The sequence below is a fragment of the Falco biarmicus genome, chromosome 3 (assembly GCF_023638135.1).
Source record: "Falco biarmicus isolate bFalBia1 chromosome 3, bFalBia1.pri, whole genome shotgun sequence".
Lineage (NCBI taxonomy): Eukaryota > Metazoa > Chordata > Aves > Falconiformes > Falconidae > Falco > Falco biarmicus.
Window position 1 is genome coordinate 61,759,386 of NC_079290.1, and position 15,110 is coordinate 61,774,495.

Consider the following 15,110-nt stretch of genomic DNA (forward strand, 5'->3'; position numbering starts at 1 on the left):
AATGTCAGCTGAGCTCTCATCCAGAAGCTTTGAACTATAAAGTCAGCTGATGCTCAGTACTGACTGATCAAACTGAGGGAACAAACCAGCTGGATCTTCATATGGCAGGCAGTGTTAATGATAGTACAAACCAGAAAAAGTGTTCTGATTTGGGTATTGGACACAATTGTGGAAGTTTCTGAGGAGGAACAAATGATATATGGGGTAAGTGTGATTCTGAAACACTGCAAAATGGCAAATGTAGCACATATGCCACGTTTAAGAATTAAAAATATCTAGCTACTTATCTGACAGCTCAATATAATCTAACGTACATTTAGACTTAAAAAATTAGCATTACAGTAGCAAGACAGAAAAGCCAATGATCTCACACAATCCTCCTCACCTGCCACTTTACTGTAGCAAGAAGCCTGGTGTGACAATGAATATTTACTTTCAGCACTGTATCTCAAGGCTACTTAATCTGGGCAAAACTTTTTGCTCTCAACAAGGCACTGAAAACATTTTGTGTCTTTAGTATCACTGCTTCTGTCCTTTGGGAATGATGTGTCTTTAGTCACAGTGATTCTTTTCATGCCAGCATTTGGATAGCTGTATAATATTTTGGTATCTGTCATGTATAATAGAAAGATTTGCAAGTAGAGGTTTCACAGGCAGAGTGTACTGTACCATGAACCCATCTAAATCCTGGGAGCACCTTAGGTTTTGGTTTGGGTTTTTTTGGTTTTTTTTTTTTTTTTGTTTCCATTTTGTGCCTACTGGATCAGTGGAAGCTGTTTCTATGTTACTCAGCACAAGTGCAAAGTTTGGGCTACAAAAGAGCTTGCACAGTTACTGCAAACTATAATGCATTCCTGCAGATGCCTCAGAACAGGAGCAATCCTCCATTTCAGCTCTGACACCTATCTGGGCTCTGGTTTCAGGGCTTGACTGCCTCGTTCAGAGATGTTAACGTGCACCCGCTGCTTCACAAGAAAATTTGCTCACAGGCCATTCCAAAGGGCCCTTGAATCTACCATCACATTTAGCAATTCAAGAAAAGCAAAAAGACGAAGGTATTATGTATGCAAACAGCCATTGTAAAATGTAAGTTAAAAACCCCACAACATTGTTAGGAAACTTTGTCAACTTGGATTTGTTCTGGTTTTAGCAGTTACTTAAATACAGAAACCAGAAGCGTTCTGTAAAAGTAGAGCTTATTCTCATGCACTGATGATAGGGGACACAAACACACTTGTACCATACATACACTGTAAAGTAGCTTTATATTAAATTGAATGCATGAAAAATATCTGAAATGCTTTTTTAAATCTAGCAAGTCCTAGAGCAGAATTCTCTGTTAAGATAAACACAACACACTGTGGTATACGTGATGTTATGCAGCTAGTTTGCATTCATAGATGTGCAGCTGAGTTACATGTATCATTGGACAGGTAAACACCCAAGAAGTACTGTCTAAATGAATTGGTTTCTTCAATGAATTAGAGTAAATGTCATCACATAATATAACTCTATGTACTATCAAACCATTTCTCTTTCTTGTGCTCCTGGAGTAGGATCCTAGGCCAGACATGTTTTTATGCAGGAGAATATGGAAGAGTTCAACGCAGGAAAAGTGAGGTGCCGGACTAATGAAAAAACACTAATGAACTTCTGGATGAGATCACTGAATGTCTCAAAGAGCTAGAAAAGCCAAGGGTCAGTGCTTTAAAAAGTGACCAAAGGTTTGGGATTTTTCAAGTTCAACTTTACAAAAAGGCCTAATTGTCCAATGTAACTGTGGTATTCGCCAAAGATCTCCAAATCGTCATTTGGGTCTCAAAATGGGCTCTGGAAACCAGAAGTGACCCAAATTAAAAGCCTATTTCCTACTACTGACAGGACTTACAAAAAGGCACACATAGCAATTCAGCATCTAACTCTCATTAAAGGTTAAAGACAATGAGATAAATACTTAAATATCATTAGTAGCTTTGAAAACATACCCCAAAATGAAAAACTTCAGTGTGTAGGGTGAAGTGGGGGGAAGACAGATACTTCAGTTGTCATTTGTTTAAGCGGGGTGCTGGATACTGCGCACCTCCTTTTTAAATCAGGTAGACACAGCAAAGGCAAATGACATCTAATGAAACGTGATCATTACAAGGCAGTCAGAAACAGCATATTTATACAGATAATCAATAACTCCATTTATTTTGTTTCTTTACCTGTAAATAGTATTGTCCTGTTTGCTGGTTACAGCTTTCAAATCAGTGAGCTGGAGAAACCGGTCATGGAAATAGTGAAGGTGTAAGATACAAGCCAGCAGGAAGGAGGTGGGGATAAAGATGCGTGTGAATAGCTCAGCCACAGAAAACTGTTTTAAGCCAAGGTCCGCTAATCTGGAAAGAAAACCAGGAAGCAACTAAGCCACCCTTCCACACCAAAATCTTTTTCTTGCTATGAGACACTACTACAAATCATTCGCAATAGGAAATAAGGGGCTGGTACTTGTTACGTATTTTTGCTTTTTAAAATTCTTCTAACCCAGCAAGTTTTACAATGCAAATATCTTGCATTTGGACTCAGTAATGTAGAGAGATACTGTAATGTACAGAGTCAAATGAACCAACCCTGCCACAGATCTCTTGAACCAGATTGAGTCATCTCTAACTGAAATTCCTGCACTGGAGATCCACTCATATTGCATATACTTTCTCACGTAACCTTTTGAGAAATGCCCAACACATAAAGAGGAGGAAGAAGCACAAACCTCCTCATTAGCAGGAGGGCAGGTCCACCTTCATCAGCTCTAGACATCCTGCAAACCTACCCTTAATCTCTCTCTGGACCTTGTTCCTGTGGTCAAGGAGGTAGAGAGAAGTAGTGGCACTGTACTGGAGACAGTGCCAAGGCCTTGGCAGCAGACAGGAGGAAATGCAACTCTTTGAACCCCTCTCATGCCCTTTCTCATCTCTATTGTTACACCAATAAAACTGTGGCCTCAGAGCTGAGACCTTAGTCAGCTATGCCTGGGGATGGTCTCATGACATTTTTCCCCCATAAGGAGAAAGACTACTCTCAGACCGTGCCAGCACACTGAACACAAAAGTCCAAAGAAAAAAAATGATATTAATCAGAAACACTTACTTTTTTTCATCCAGGCCTGTCATGTTCTTCCACAACCCAGGGAATGACTCAAACTGGTATGTATAGATGAAGATAAGTACCAACATCGTGTAAACAACCACTGACATCCAAAAGTACTTTAAAATCCTTCTCCACCATTCATAGTGCACCTGAAAATCACACACTAAAGATGCTGAAACAAGCTGAAGGCAAAGACATGAATAAAAGTACTGCCAACCAAAGATGATTACTATTTTTCCTAGCTGGCCTAATGTAAACAATGCTTACCATCCAAGGGCAGCCACAGTTCTTTGCGATACAGTTTCTACCCCTGATGCACATGCACTTAAGTACAGATTTTTGTGTAAAAATGTCTGTTGGGACATGGTCACAGACATGAAGGCCAGGGAGAGCTTCAGTCACGCAGTTTCATCACCTAATGTGGATGAAAGTTAAGGAAGAAAGGGACTCCATGCTCATCGGGGTGTGGAAGCTGTGTGCACCAGCTGTCACAAGAACTGGTGGCTACGTAGGATGTGCACAAGCCCAGAATTTTCCCACACAGGTTCCAAAGCTCACGATGATGTGGGGTGGCATCCCAGAGCAGAGGTATGTATTGTGTGCATTAACTTATGTGCACCCTGCCTGTCACTATAATCAAAAGCCAAAGGAGAATTAGTCTTAACCCTTTCAAATGACCTTACTATGTTGTATCTAACTAAAGAACAAACATACCATTTATGAATCGTGTTTGGAACTACTTCATTACCAAGTTAAAGGTATGAACCATTGTATTCAAGAACAAAATTTAGTTAACACAGTTCTCACTTACCTGATAGAGAGCCACACAGAAGAGAAACAGTACCATATAGATGATTTTGTACATGACAATTCTACCCTCAAAGCTGACAAAGAAGAACATGCCCCCACAGACGTAAATCCAGTACTTGATGAACATAGCCATCACCAGCTTCCCCAGGACTTTCATAATATCCTGTTCATCCTCATCATCCTCTTCCTCCTCTTCCTCCTCCTTCTCCTCCTCCTGTTCTTGTGCCATTTCACCCTCTTGCAACTCCTCTTCTGCAAATACAGAGTCACATTTGGCCTCTGTCTCTTCTGGAAACTTTTAGTAAGAATTGAAATGGGTGGAAAGTAAAATTTCTGCACACTTAACACAGAAACTTAAACCACAATATTCACATGAGACTGTATTTCTGAATCATACACTTGTCCAGAGCAGGGGAGAGTTTTAACCTCATATGAGCTTCAACCTGCTCCTGGAGCCATACAAGGCATAGCTGTATGTCCTTACCAGACACCCGTCTTCACTTTGTCTGAAATGCAGGCAGCTGTAGCAGAAAATGAGAGCCTAAGGGTTGTGTAACGGATAACAGTCAAAACACTTTCCATAGCAATACCTATACTCTCAGGCAAGAAACCCTTTAAACTGGAAAACAAAGAAACCACCAGCAGCACCAGAAACCTCTCATCTTGAGTTTAAAGTTTAAACTCTCATCTTGAGTTTGAACCTCTCATCTTGAGTTTCATCCTTCAGAGAATATTGTGGTTACCTCCAAAAACCACAAGCAAGAGAAAACATTAACATAAACCCAAACAAGATTAAAAAACTTTAAATGCTGCACTAACACTGCTCTTTTTCAAAGAAACTACCACTTATCCAGCTTCTTCTGCTGTACCTGAGCCACTGCAGAAAAGACAAACTGCTTTTGCCGTATGAAGAGGTCAGGATTCCCTGATTATTAACCTTGTGAGGCTTGTGGAGGGCATAGTAACTGTCCCCCCAATAGCAAGCACATGAGCAAGTATCTAAGTAACAGGGCTTGTCAAACTCGTAGCATGCAGCTGTAACAATTTTCTTCCCATTGAGAACAATACGGAGACTTCAGCACCAAAAGGCTTGCTTTTTGTCCCACTCACCATTCCTGTTTCTCAGACACTTTCCTTGCTCTTGCTTTGCATATCCTTGCAGTGTCCAGCTCTGACTCTGATCAGATATTTTACTGAGACAAATACTGTAATTAATCAAACAGGAAACTATATCACTGCTTCCAGGGCTGGGTTTCTACCATTTCAGTGAGTTGAACTTGTTCAGATCAGCATCCAGAGAGAAAAAAACAGGCAAGGAAAGTTTGGGGGAATATGTGCCCAGTAGCAAAAGATAGAACAGGCCACCGAGCTGCTAGATGAGTTGAAACTGTAGCAGTAAACTTTGCTCTCAGATATGCTTCCGATAGCATGAACCTCTGCACTGAAAATACACATGCTTAGTTTCCCATTAAAATGAGTAGTTTAGCTTCTGGTTCTGTGCAAGTTTTATGTACAAACACAACTTCCAAGGAATTTAGCAACTGATTTTTCCTACATAAACTCTTCTCCCCCTGTGGTTAAACTCCTAGGACAATTAACCTGCTGGTTTGAGTTTGGGACACAGGAGTAAACAGATTATTTGAAAGTCCTGTGATATTTCTCAAATAAGTCATTTTAATTACCTTCCAGTAAAGAGAATTCTCATTTTATTTGACTTTCTAAAGTTCAAAGGTGTTTTATTTTATATCCCTAGAGATAGATGCTCATAGAATTTGTAATACCTTTCTTAGCTATTAACAGGTATCTTGTTAATTGTTTTCAGCATCACAGAAATGCAGTAACCAGAACTTCTATCATGACTGAAGGACTAAATTGGATCTGGCTTTACCTTTTTCTTCATTTTCTTCACTTCCAACTTTGACCTCAGATAAAGTAGCTTCTTTTAGCTGAAGTGCTTTCTGTTCAGTGAGGTGTTGCCTAAGCAGTAGCCAGAAAGTAATTGTGAAAAGAATCTGCAAACAAAAATCAAAACAAAAACAACAGACTAATTGTATTTCCTATGTCCTACTAATACACATATATGTTTTAAAAAATACTGCATGCCTTTGTTTTCTCTGTCTATCAGAAAATGGCACTGATAGCATCACCATCAAAGTGCATCTTTGTAAAAGTTAAGTCACTTAGGAAACACCCTGCATTAAAACCAACTTTATTTCATTTGTTTTCCATTGACTAATCACTTACCATTCTGCATCTCTTCTTAAAGGCATATGCCTATACGATTTTGTTCTACCCCGTTCTATTCAGTTTTTAACTACTGTCTTACAAGATTAAGGATCTTTTCACTATGTATCGAGTGGTATAATTCCCATGTGTTCATTTTTGTTCTTTTTCCCCCCTTTTTTTCAGGGAAGCAGAACATGTAGGTGAGTGTATTGTCATTATTACAGTTTTGTATATCCTAAATCTTTTAATATAGGAGGTTTGGTACTTCAGGTGCTTACATGCAATTAATTTAAAAATCAGAAAATTCTTTGTATGCCGTTAAGTTACATAAGATCCAGTCAACTGAATATGCCTTTCATTTGGAGCGGTTAGAAGATTTAAGATGGCTTTTCATTCTTTGAGGAGCCTTAAGATATGATAATTCAATAACAGCCGGATACCTTAGAAACAAATAAGGATATTTAATGAAAAGTGTGTTTCTGTGTTTTGCAAAAAGCTAAATTAACAGCTTGCAATACTGAGAGATGGTCAAAATTCAGAAAACAGCTTTGATGCCTATTCATCACACACTTGATTCTACATACATTCTACAAGGTTTCCACTGATTTCAGCGGCACAGAACAAGACTTACTTGACTACTTAGCAAGAATAAAATCTCAAATAGGAAGCACGTAAGAGCCAAGGATTTTGCACACAACAGAATGACAAGTCAAGCAGTACAATTTAAAGAACTCTCCTGGTTTTCATCTAACGTGGAAGTACTTAATGGGGGAAAGGAGAGGTCCCAGGCTAGTGACAGCTGTTTTCACTACAGTTAATGCTGTGAGCTACAGCAGATTTTCAGCCTCTGTGAATTGTCACAGCTTCTCCAGATACCTTCTGAAGCTCTGGCCTTTGCAACACGAACTTTTGATATTGTAAAACACAGATTTGTTCTGCGGCAATTAGCTCCATCTCCCTCCTGGATTTATGCCTTGTTCTTTTTGACATTTCCAAAGCCAGAGCTAGCTCTAAGAAAAGACTTGAAGGGTTGCAGATCAAATAAATACTTTCAGTCACCTTCTACAGTATCCCTTTTATTTCCTTTTCAGACCAGGAAACACACATATAGCATGCAGAAAATTATGCAGAAAGAATTACAGTACCTTTCTATTTTCCTCTCTTTGCAGAATACAGTATCAAATCTTTATTTACATTCAACTGTTATTCAAAGGACTTTAAACTAGGAATAACAAGGAGGGACAGTTACTAGCAGCCTTGAGAGGACTGACAAGCAAAGGGTGTCTGGGGTGATACGAACAAAAGGAAACACATAATCAACAAAACAGGGTATATGTGGGGTCACTGAAAACATTTGTATGTAAGCAAGAAAATGTGTTCAAGGCACCATTATGGGGAAACCTTCTACATCCTTTCTGGGAAATCAGCATGCCAGGTGCCTCTCTGAAGTGCCTGTACACTAATGCATGCAGCATGGGGAATAAACACAAGGAATTAGAGACCTCTGTGCAGGGCTATGATCTTGTTGTCACAGACAGGGTGTGACAGCTTGCATAGCTGCCATAGAGAGATACAGACTCTTTAGGAAGCACGAGCCAGGAAGATGTGGAGGTGGAGCTGTGATTTGCATGACAGCACAGCTGGAACATGCGGGCTCTGCCTGGGGATGGATGATGAGCTAGCTAACCTGGGAGAAATACAGAGGCACTGGCCGAGCATTGCAGAGACATGGTTAGAAAAGCCAAGGCCTGAAGCTGAGTCTGGCGATGCATGCTGAGAGCAACGAGAAGAACTTCTGTAAGTACATAAGCAGAAAAAGGAAATCTGGGGAAAATGTGGGCCCATGCTGAGTAGGGAAAGGGCCCTGGTGATGCAGGACATGAAAAAGGCTGAGGCATCAAATGCCCCCTTTGCCTCAGTCTTTGCTAGGAAGACCAGCCTTCAGGAATCATAGGTCCCTAAGGCTGTGGGAAGTCTGAAGCAAGACACACCCTTGGTGGAAGAGGACCAGGTCAGGGCATGCTTAAGCAAACTGAGCATACGTAAATCCATAGGTCCTGACAGGGTGTACCCACGAGTGCTGAGGGAGCTGGTAGATGTCATTGTAGGGACTACTCTCAATAGCTTTGATTGACTGTGGTGACTGGAAGACTGGAAGAAAGCAAATGTCACGCTCCTGTCTTCAATAAGGGCAAGATGGAGCATATAGGCTCATCAGCCTCAACTTGATCCCTGGGAAGGTGAGGTGGTGGGATGTAGAGGAATGAAGGCAGTGGGTTGATTAGCATTGATAATATGCAGCTGTGGCCTTGCCTCGAAGGCAGTGGGTTGATTGACATGGATGATGTGCAGCTGTAGCTCCTTCCTGCTAAGTGGTTAAACAGCCCTGAGGAGTGTGGGAGAGGGGTTGGGTGGAGGGAGAGCAGTGTGGTCTGGCCTCTGGAGGAAGAAGAAACAGCATGGGCAGTAGAATCAGGCTAATGGTAAAAGCCTTGTTGCAGTTTGCTAGTTTTGCCTGTGCTGTGACAATTGGTGCCCTGTGTGAGGCAAACTGATTTGGACTTTAACTACAACAGTGGGACACTAGAACAGGTTGCCCAGAGAAATTGCAGATGTTGCATCATTGGAAGTGTTTAAGGTCGGACTGGGCAGGGCTCTGAGCAACCTGATCTAGTGAAAGATGTCCCTGCCTATGGCAGGGGGGCCAGACTAGGTGATCTTTAAAGGCCTCTTCTGACCCAACTGTTCTATGATTCTAAGATGATGGAGCAGTTAATCCTGGAAAACGCTTCCAGGCACATGAAGGGCAAGAAAATCACCAGGAATAGTCAGTGTGAATTCACCAAGGGTAAGTCATGCTTGACCAACCTGATAAACTTCTGTGATGAAATGACTGCCTTGGTAGATGAGAGCAGCGTGTACTGCCTACCTAGACTTCAGGAAGGCTTTGACACTGTCTCCCATAAGATCCTCATAGACAAGCTGATGAAGTATGGGCTAGATGAGCAGTGAGGTGGATTGAAAACTGGCTGAACAGCTGACTGAGGTCAGAGTGTAGTAATCAGTGGCATAAAGTCTAGTTGCAGGTCAGTAATTAGCGATGTATGCCAGGGGTATATACTAGACCCAGTCCTGTTCAATGTCTTCATTTATGATCTGGATGATGGGGCACAGTGTACACTTACCAAATTTGCTGATGCCACAAAACTGGGAGGACTGGGTGATACACTAGAGGGTTGTGCTGCCATGCAGAGGGACCTCAACAGGCTCAAGAAATAGGCTAACAGGAACAGCATGGAGTTCAACAACAGGAACTGCAAAGTCCTGCACCTGGGGAGGAACAACCAGTTCACGCACCGTTACAGGCTGGGGGCTGACCATCTGGTGAGTAATTTGGCAGAAAAAGCCTGGGGGTCTGGGCGGACACCAGGTTGAACACGAGCCAGCAATGTGTCCTTACAGCAAAGGTGGCCGACAGTATCCTGGGTTGCATTAGGAGAAGTGTTGCCAGCCGGTTGAGGGAGGTGATCCTTCCCCTCTACTCAGCACTGGTGAAGCCACAATTTGAGTGCTGTGTCCCATTCTGGCACCCCAGTACAAGAGACATGGACATACCGGAGAGAGTCCAGTTGAATGGCCATGAAGATGAAGTGACTGCAGCATCTCTCCTATGAGAAAAGACTGAGAGCGCTGAGACTGTTCAGCCTGAATAAAAGAAAGCTCAGTGGAAACCTCATCCAATGTCTATAAATAACTGAAGGGAAAGTGGAAAACAGACGAAGCCAGGCACTTTTCAGTGGTGCCCAGTGACGGGGCAATGGGAACAAACTGAAACACAGGAGGATTCCTCTGAATGTCAAAGAACATTTTTTGGGGGGTGTGTGAGGGTGACAGAGCACTGGCACAGGTCACCCAGGGAGGCTGTGGAGTCTCCATTATTTGAGATGTTCAAAAGCCATCTGGGCAATGGTCCTGGGCAATCAGCTCTAGATGGCCTTGCTTGAGTTGGGGGAGTTGAATCAGATGACCTCCAGAAGTTTTTTTCAGCCTCACTCATTCTGTGAAATTTACACAACACATCATATTCAGCCTGAGACCCCACCAGACATCTTATAATGGTTTTATGAGGGTGGTCAAATCATAATATATACTCAACAGTTCCCTTTCTTGACACCAGCTAGTTTTAGATAACATATTTGATGATATAGTTAATAAAAAAGTGTCAATGTTCTCTTTAAAACTTAGAGTTTTAACAAGTTATTGAGGCAAACTGTAGAACTTCTCTTGCAGAACCCCTTGAACTTTAGCTCTCTTACTAAACTAGCCCAACCTATGAGAGAAATAATACAGCACTTGCAGGTTTTCAGATGCATTAAAGACCCAGAAATGGTTGTCCAAAGGGCACTGCCAACATGAAAAATCACTTACAGAATCACCTTAAATAGTAATTAGGAGTCACAAGGGAAGTGACTCACTTAGTGCAAGGAAAGCAGTGCCAACTAGATGCACTGAGATGCCCCTCTTGGGTACTCTAGGAAACAGCTTCCTATTTATGCTCGTGGCCTCCCCAGAAGCAAACTTGCCAAATAAAATGCATTTTGTAGTGCTTTCAAGACATCAAACTAAAAAAAAATCTATCACACACAGAGGTCAACAAACTCTTCTGTTTCTGACTTGAAATGGATTCCAACTCATGCTGCTTCAGGTGTAAGGATAAAGAATTAAAGTTTAGTCACAGCTATGTACTGCTGCTTGTGCCAAATCACAAGGGAGTAAGCAGTATTGGTAACTGCAACAACACCACAGTTCCAGTTGCCATCATATTTAGAGACAGACCTGACATTCCACGTGCATCAGTCTAACAAATCAAATCACATTTAGTTTTGCATCCAGTTTACAGAGCTAAACAAGTGAGCAATTTCCATCCACCAAGAATTTTCTACAGAATTAGCATGAAAATCCACAAAGATGTCTGAAACGTTTGTTTTGGTATTAGCTTAATATGCAAGAAACAATTTTCTGAACACTATTTTTTAATGCCTTACCCTTTATTGTAAAGCTGCTACTGAGCATGGTTATACTGAATACTAAAGACTCATTCTTAAATGCCAAGAGATTTACTTTTTTATCACCATATATTTTGTGGTTTCATAAATAAATCTCAACTGTTTGTAACACCTACCTTTGATGCCAGCTCCCCAGGTTCCTTTCTTTCTAAAAAACCAGATACTTGAGGAAGCTCATCATTCTTGAGCTCGATGCTCCATATATACTGCAGTGTTAGCAGTAAATTTCCATAGAAAACCATGAATGGTGAACTGATCATGGCATATTTCCTTCGGTCCCGAATCATCCACAATGTGCAAGACCAGATGAGTAACACAAAAGTCAACCAGCTGTGATATGTGATACTCCACGCCTTGCAGGAGGAGGAAAAAGATATAAAAATGCTCAGAGATACATTCAGGAACGACACTGATGCATACTGCCAGTTACATTTAACTTATGCTTCTCGACTCTGCACACATTTTCATTGTCATGAGACTTTTCACCCATATTAATCACCTGATGGGCCGGCTACAATAAAACCCTTGGGGAACATGCAGAAAGTGGATTCTTAAGCCCACAGCTGAGGGTGAACCCTGCGTTGTGCATTAATGGCACCTTGGTAAGGTTTGTAAGCAGACTTATTGCTTCTCATTACACCAAACTAAAAGAGATAGAGAATACAGGCTAACTTTTGGGCACGCAAGATATTGCAAAACGGGCAGCAAAGAATTCAGAGTAGGAATAGCAAAACGTATTCAACAGCTACTAAACTCAAGGCTTGGAAAGATTTACACAACTATGCTAACTCCACACTCTTCTAGTTTTTGGGGAATCAATTTCAAATGGAAGGCTGTGGTATGCACACACTGCGCACACCTAATCTCAAGAACGATTAGACTATGCTAACCACATTAGATTACCTGAAACACAACTCCAGAATGTTTTCTACAGCTTGCAGAAATTCGTTACTGAAAACTGCTCTATTAAAAACGTGGGCAAAATGGGATTTTCAGTGTTTTTTATTAACATTACATTATCAATTTAGGGCTAAATTCAGCTGTAGATATGCTGGTTTAAGTACAGAATGACTCTCAATAAAACATTTCAGATTCCTTTTCAATTTAAATAGAAAAGCTTGAAACATTAAGAATATTTCAAACAGTTTAGCTCCATCCCGCCCTTGGAAATTATGTTTTTTAAGGGTATGTGTAAAACACTAATATGGCATTTCTCTGTCCCCATATAAGAAAATAACTTACACTGAGCTGTCTTTGGCTATGGTATAAATGAAACGTGCAACAGATCACATCATAAATTCATAAATGAATCAGGGTCATATAAAATAGTGATGTATCACTAAGTAAAAAGCTAGTAGTGTCCCAATATTAAACTACAAGAAAACTCTTCAAATATATATTTTCCTTTGATATGGAGAGATATGACTCTAGAAATTAATTAAAACAGAAATGCAGATCATATGAAGCAATGTGAATTTAAAAAATAGGAAAAAGAGGCATTGTGTCAATACAAAAAGAACTACTTGCTAATGTCTCAGAATGCATCAAGTCAGTCCAGATTCTCCACAAGGAGTCTGCTTTATTTAGTTGAGAAACTTTTCCTGTTAAAGGACAGCAAATACAGTTTGAAACTTTATGCAAACAAAAAGCAGCCAAGCTAATTTGTTTTACCATTTTTAATGCAAAATTGGGCCAAGAAGCTTTATGGTTAATTTCATCACAGTTGAAACCTTTCCAAAACAGTAAAACCAAAGCTTTCATTGGGAATATAGAGATCTAATTATTATGCTGAAAATTTGTTACAGTGTAGCTCAAGGTACTTGCATAAAGTGGGCTTAAAAGCAAGCAACAACATGAGAAAGACAAATAAGGGAGGTAAAACAACAGCAAAATCTTGCTTGGTACATAGTATTTTCCTTGAGACCTTTCTGTGTCAATGTAGGAAACCAGGCTTTACAGGATCTTTTCTTCTCAAAGAGTAACAGGATGCATGTTTCAACCTGAAATAGGAACTATATAGATATATTTTTTTATATCACTATGGAATGCTTTAGTTTTGTAGGCAAATTTCTGAGTTAAGGAAAAGCATGACAAGCCTGCTTATGGAGAAGGTTGGGAATCGATAGAAATTGATTTTTCAGGTTTTCTGACATTCAACAGACAACAAAACCCAGGGCTCCCAGTCCTGGAAATGTGACACTTTACCCAGAACTCCATGTGTTGCCCTATTTATTTAACAGGCCTGGGAATTATGCATTAATAACCTAAAACAAACCCAAACTGATGCAGACACCATATTGATGTTTTCTAACCCTGATGCAAACACTTACTGAAAACCAATGAATGAGTTTACTTTCGGGAAAACATTGAGAAGATACATTTATTTGTAAAATTAACAGCTTTTTTTGTTTGGGTTTTTCTGTGGTTTTGTTGTTGTTGCCACTACTTACCATCATGGCTATCAGAGCACAAATGTAACTTTGTTTCATGATAAATTGAAACACAGAGACTAGGGCATGTAATTTAACATTTTCTTTTTCCGCCTGAGTAACTTCCTCTTCCTCTTCGTCCTCCTCTTCTTCCTTTTCTAAGTAGAAAAAGAAATTCTTATTTGCAATTCATGCTGGTCTAAAAGTAGTATATGCACTCTCTCCTGGAATGATTTCAGTTGTAAACACTCTGATGGATACTTCTACAGCAATCAGCAAGCTAAAGATGGGAGCCAAAGAAAAATTACATTTGAGCACAGTAAAGCAAAACCCGCAATCACTATGTTGGTAGACAAAGTATTTTGGATAGTATATGCCTACAGCCCCATTTACAAAATTGCTGTATGGTCAGCCATCATTGTAAGGCAACAGCAATTATTTAACTTCAACAGGCCAAAGACCTTTACAAAATGAAAATAAATGCTAAAGGCAGTGATTGGAGATACAGAATAAGAAAAAATATGGAACTAAGGGTAATTCCCAGGCAATTCACTACCTGACATTTCATCCGAAGTCTCCCATTTGTACTGTGGTGTTGAATACATGTCTGCTTTGGCTGGCCCATTTTCTAATGGCAGTGTGGGGTGGATGGTGTGATAGTCAGCAGGGTTCCCATTCACTGTTACCAGCAGCACCTGCCAGGACATCAGAGAGAGGCACTGCATTTAGGGTGGCTCTGAGGACAATGTGACACCTACTTCTGCACTTCGCTACTGTTGAATTGCCAGTGTGAAAGGAGCTTAACCAGTAACTGCAGTTACTTCCTTCCAAAGCAATTGGTGTGTTTTAGTCATGTTGCATGCAAAACTAGCGCGTAACAGCTTCCAAAATTAATTGTTGTTAGCTTTCTATGCAATATCAATAGAATCACAAATCTGTTTCAATGCAGTTTTTTAGCAACAGTAAAATGCTGCTGCAACTTTGAACTTTTGTAAATATTTCCTTTGAAAGATTTCAAGTTTTTTTCAAATTCCCAGAATGTCACATTGCATTAGGTAACACTTCAACTTATACACAAGCAGTCTGAAAAGGAATAAAAGTATAGATACATAAGCAAAAGCAATTAAGTTACTGCTGAGCCATGGCAAATAACTGTTTGCACGCTCTTGGTCTGTCCTACCCATGAAATTAAATGGAAAGAACAAACCGTGCAAAGGTGGACTAAGTTAACACATCCACAGCTGGGGAAGGCTAAGGTTGATCACATGGCTCAGTATACAAACAGTAACCCAGCGAGCCCATCTGCAGACATACTGCCTTTCCCAGGTTAAATTGGCTTTTTACGGCCCAGCTAGGAAAGTATCATTATATGTCCTGCACTGAAGTTAAAGCTATAACCAAAACTTCATCCTCCTTCTTATGCAAACTAATACATCAAGATTTTCAGGCT

At 40.4% G+C, this 15,110-nt stretch overlaps 1 protein-coding gene across 14 annotated transcripts in view; it reads right to left on the reverse strand.

Annotated features, from left to right (window-relative positions):
- PIEZO2 (piezo type mechanosensitive ion channel component 2) overlaps window positions 1-15,110 on the reverse strand; it is a 315,127-nt gene that overhangs the window by 83,823 nt on the left and 216,194 nt on the right. For all 14 annotated transcript variants that reach the window (XM_056332062.1, XM_056332065.1, XM_056332072.1 and 11 more), the window contains 7 exons: window positions 14,217-14,355; window positions 13,682-13,818; window positions 11,348-11,584; window positions 5,828-5,951; window positions 3,941-4,191; window positions 3,130-3,278; window positions 2,208-2,381 (listed from right to left, as the gene is read on the reverse strand). In XM_056332062.1, the coding sequence (XP_056188037.1) occupies window positions 2,208-2,381; window positions 3,130-3,278; window positions 3,941-4,191; window positions 5,828-5,951; window positions 11,348-11,584; window positions 13,682-13,818; window positions 14,217-14,355 (1,211 nt within the window). The remainder of the gene's footprint in view (window positions 1-2,207; window positions 2,382-3,129; window positions 3,279-3,940; window positions 4,192-5,827; window positions 5,952-11,347; window positions 11,585-13,681; window positions 13,819-14,216; window positions 14,356-15,110) is intronic.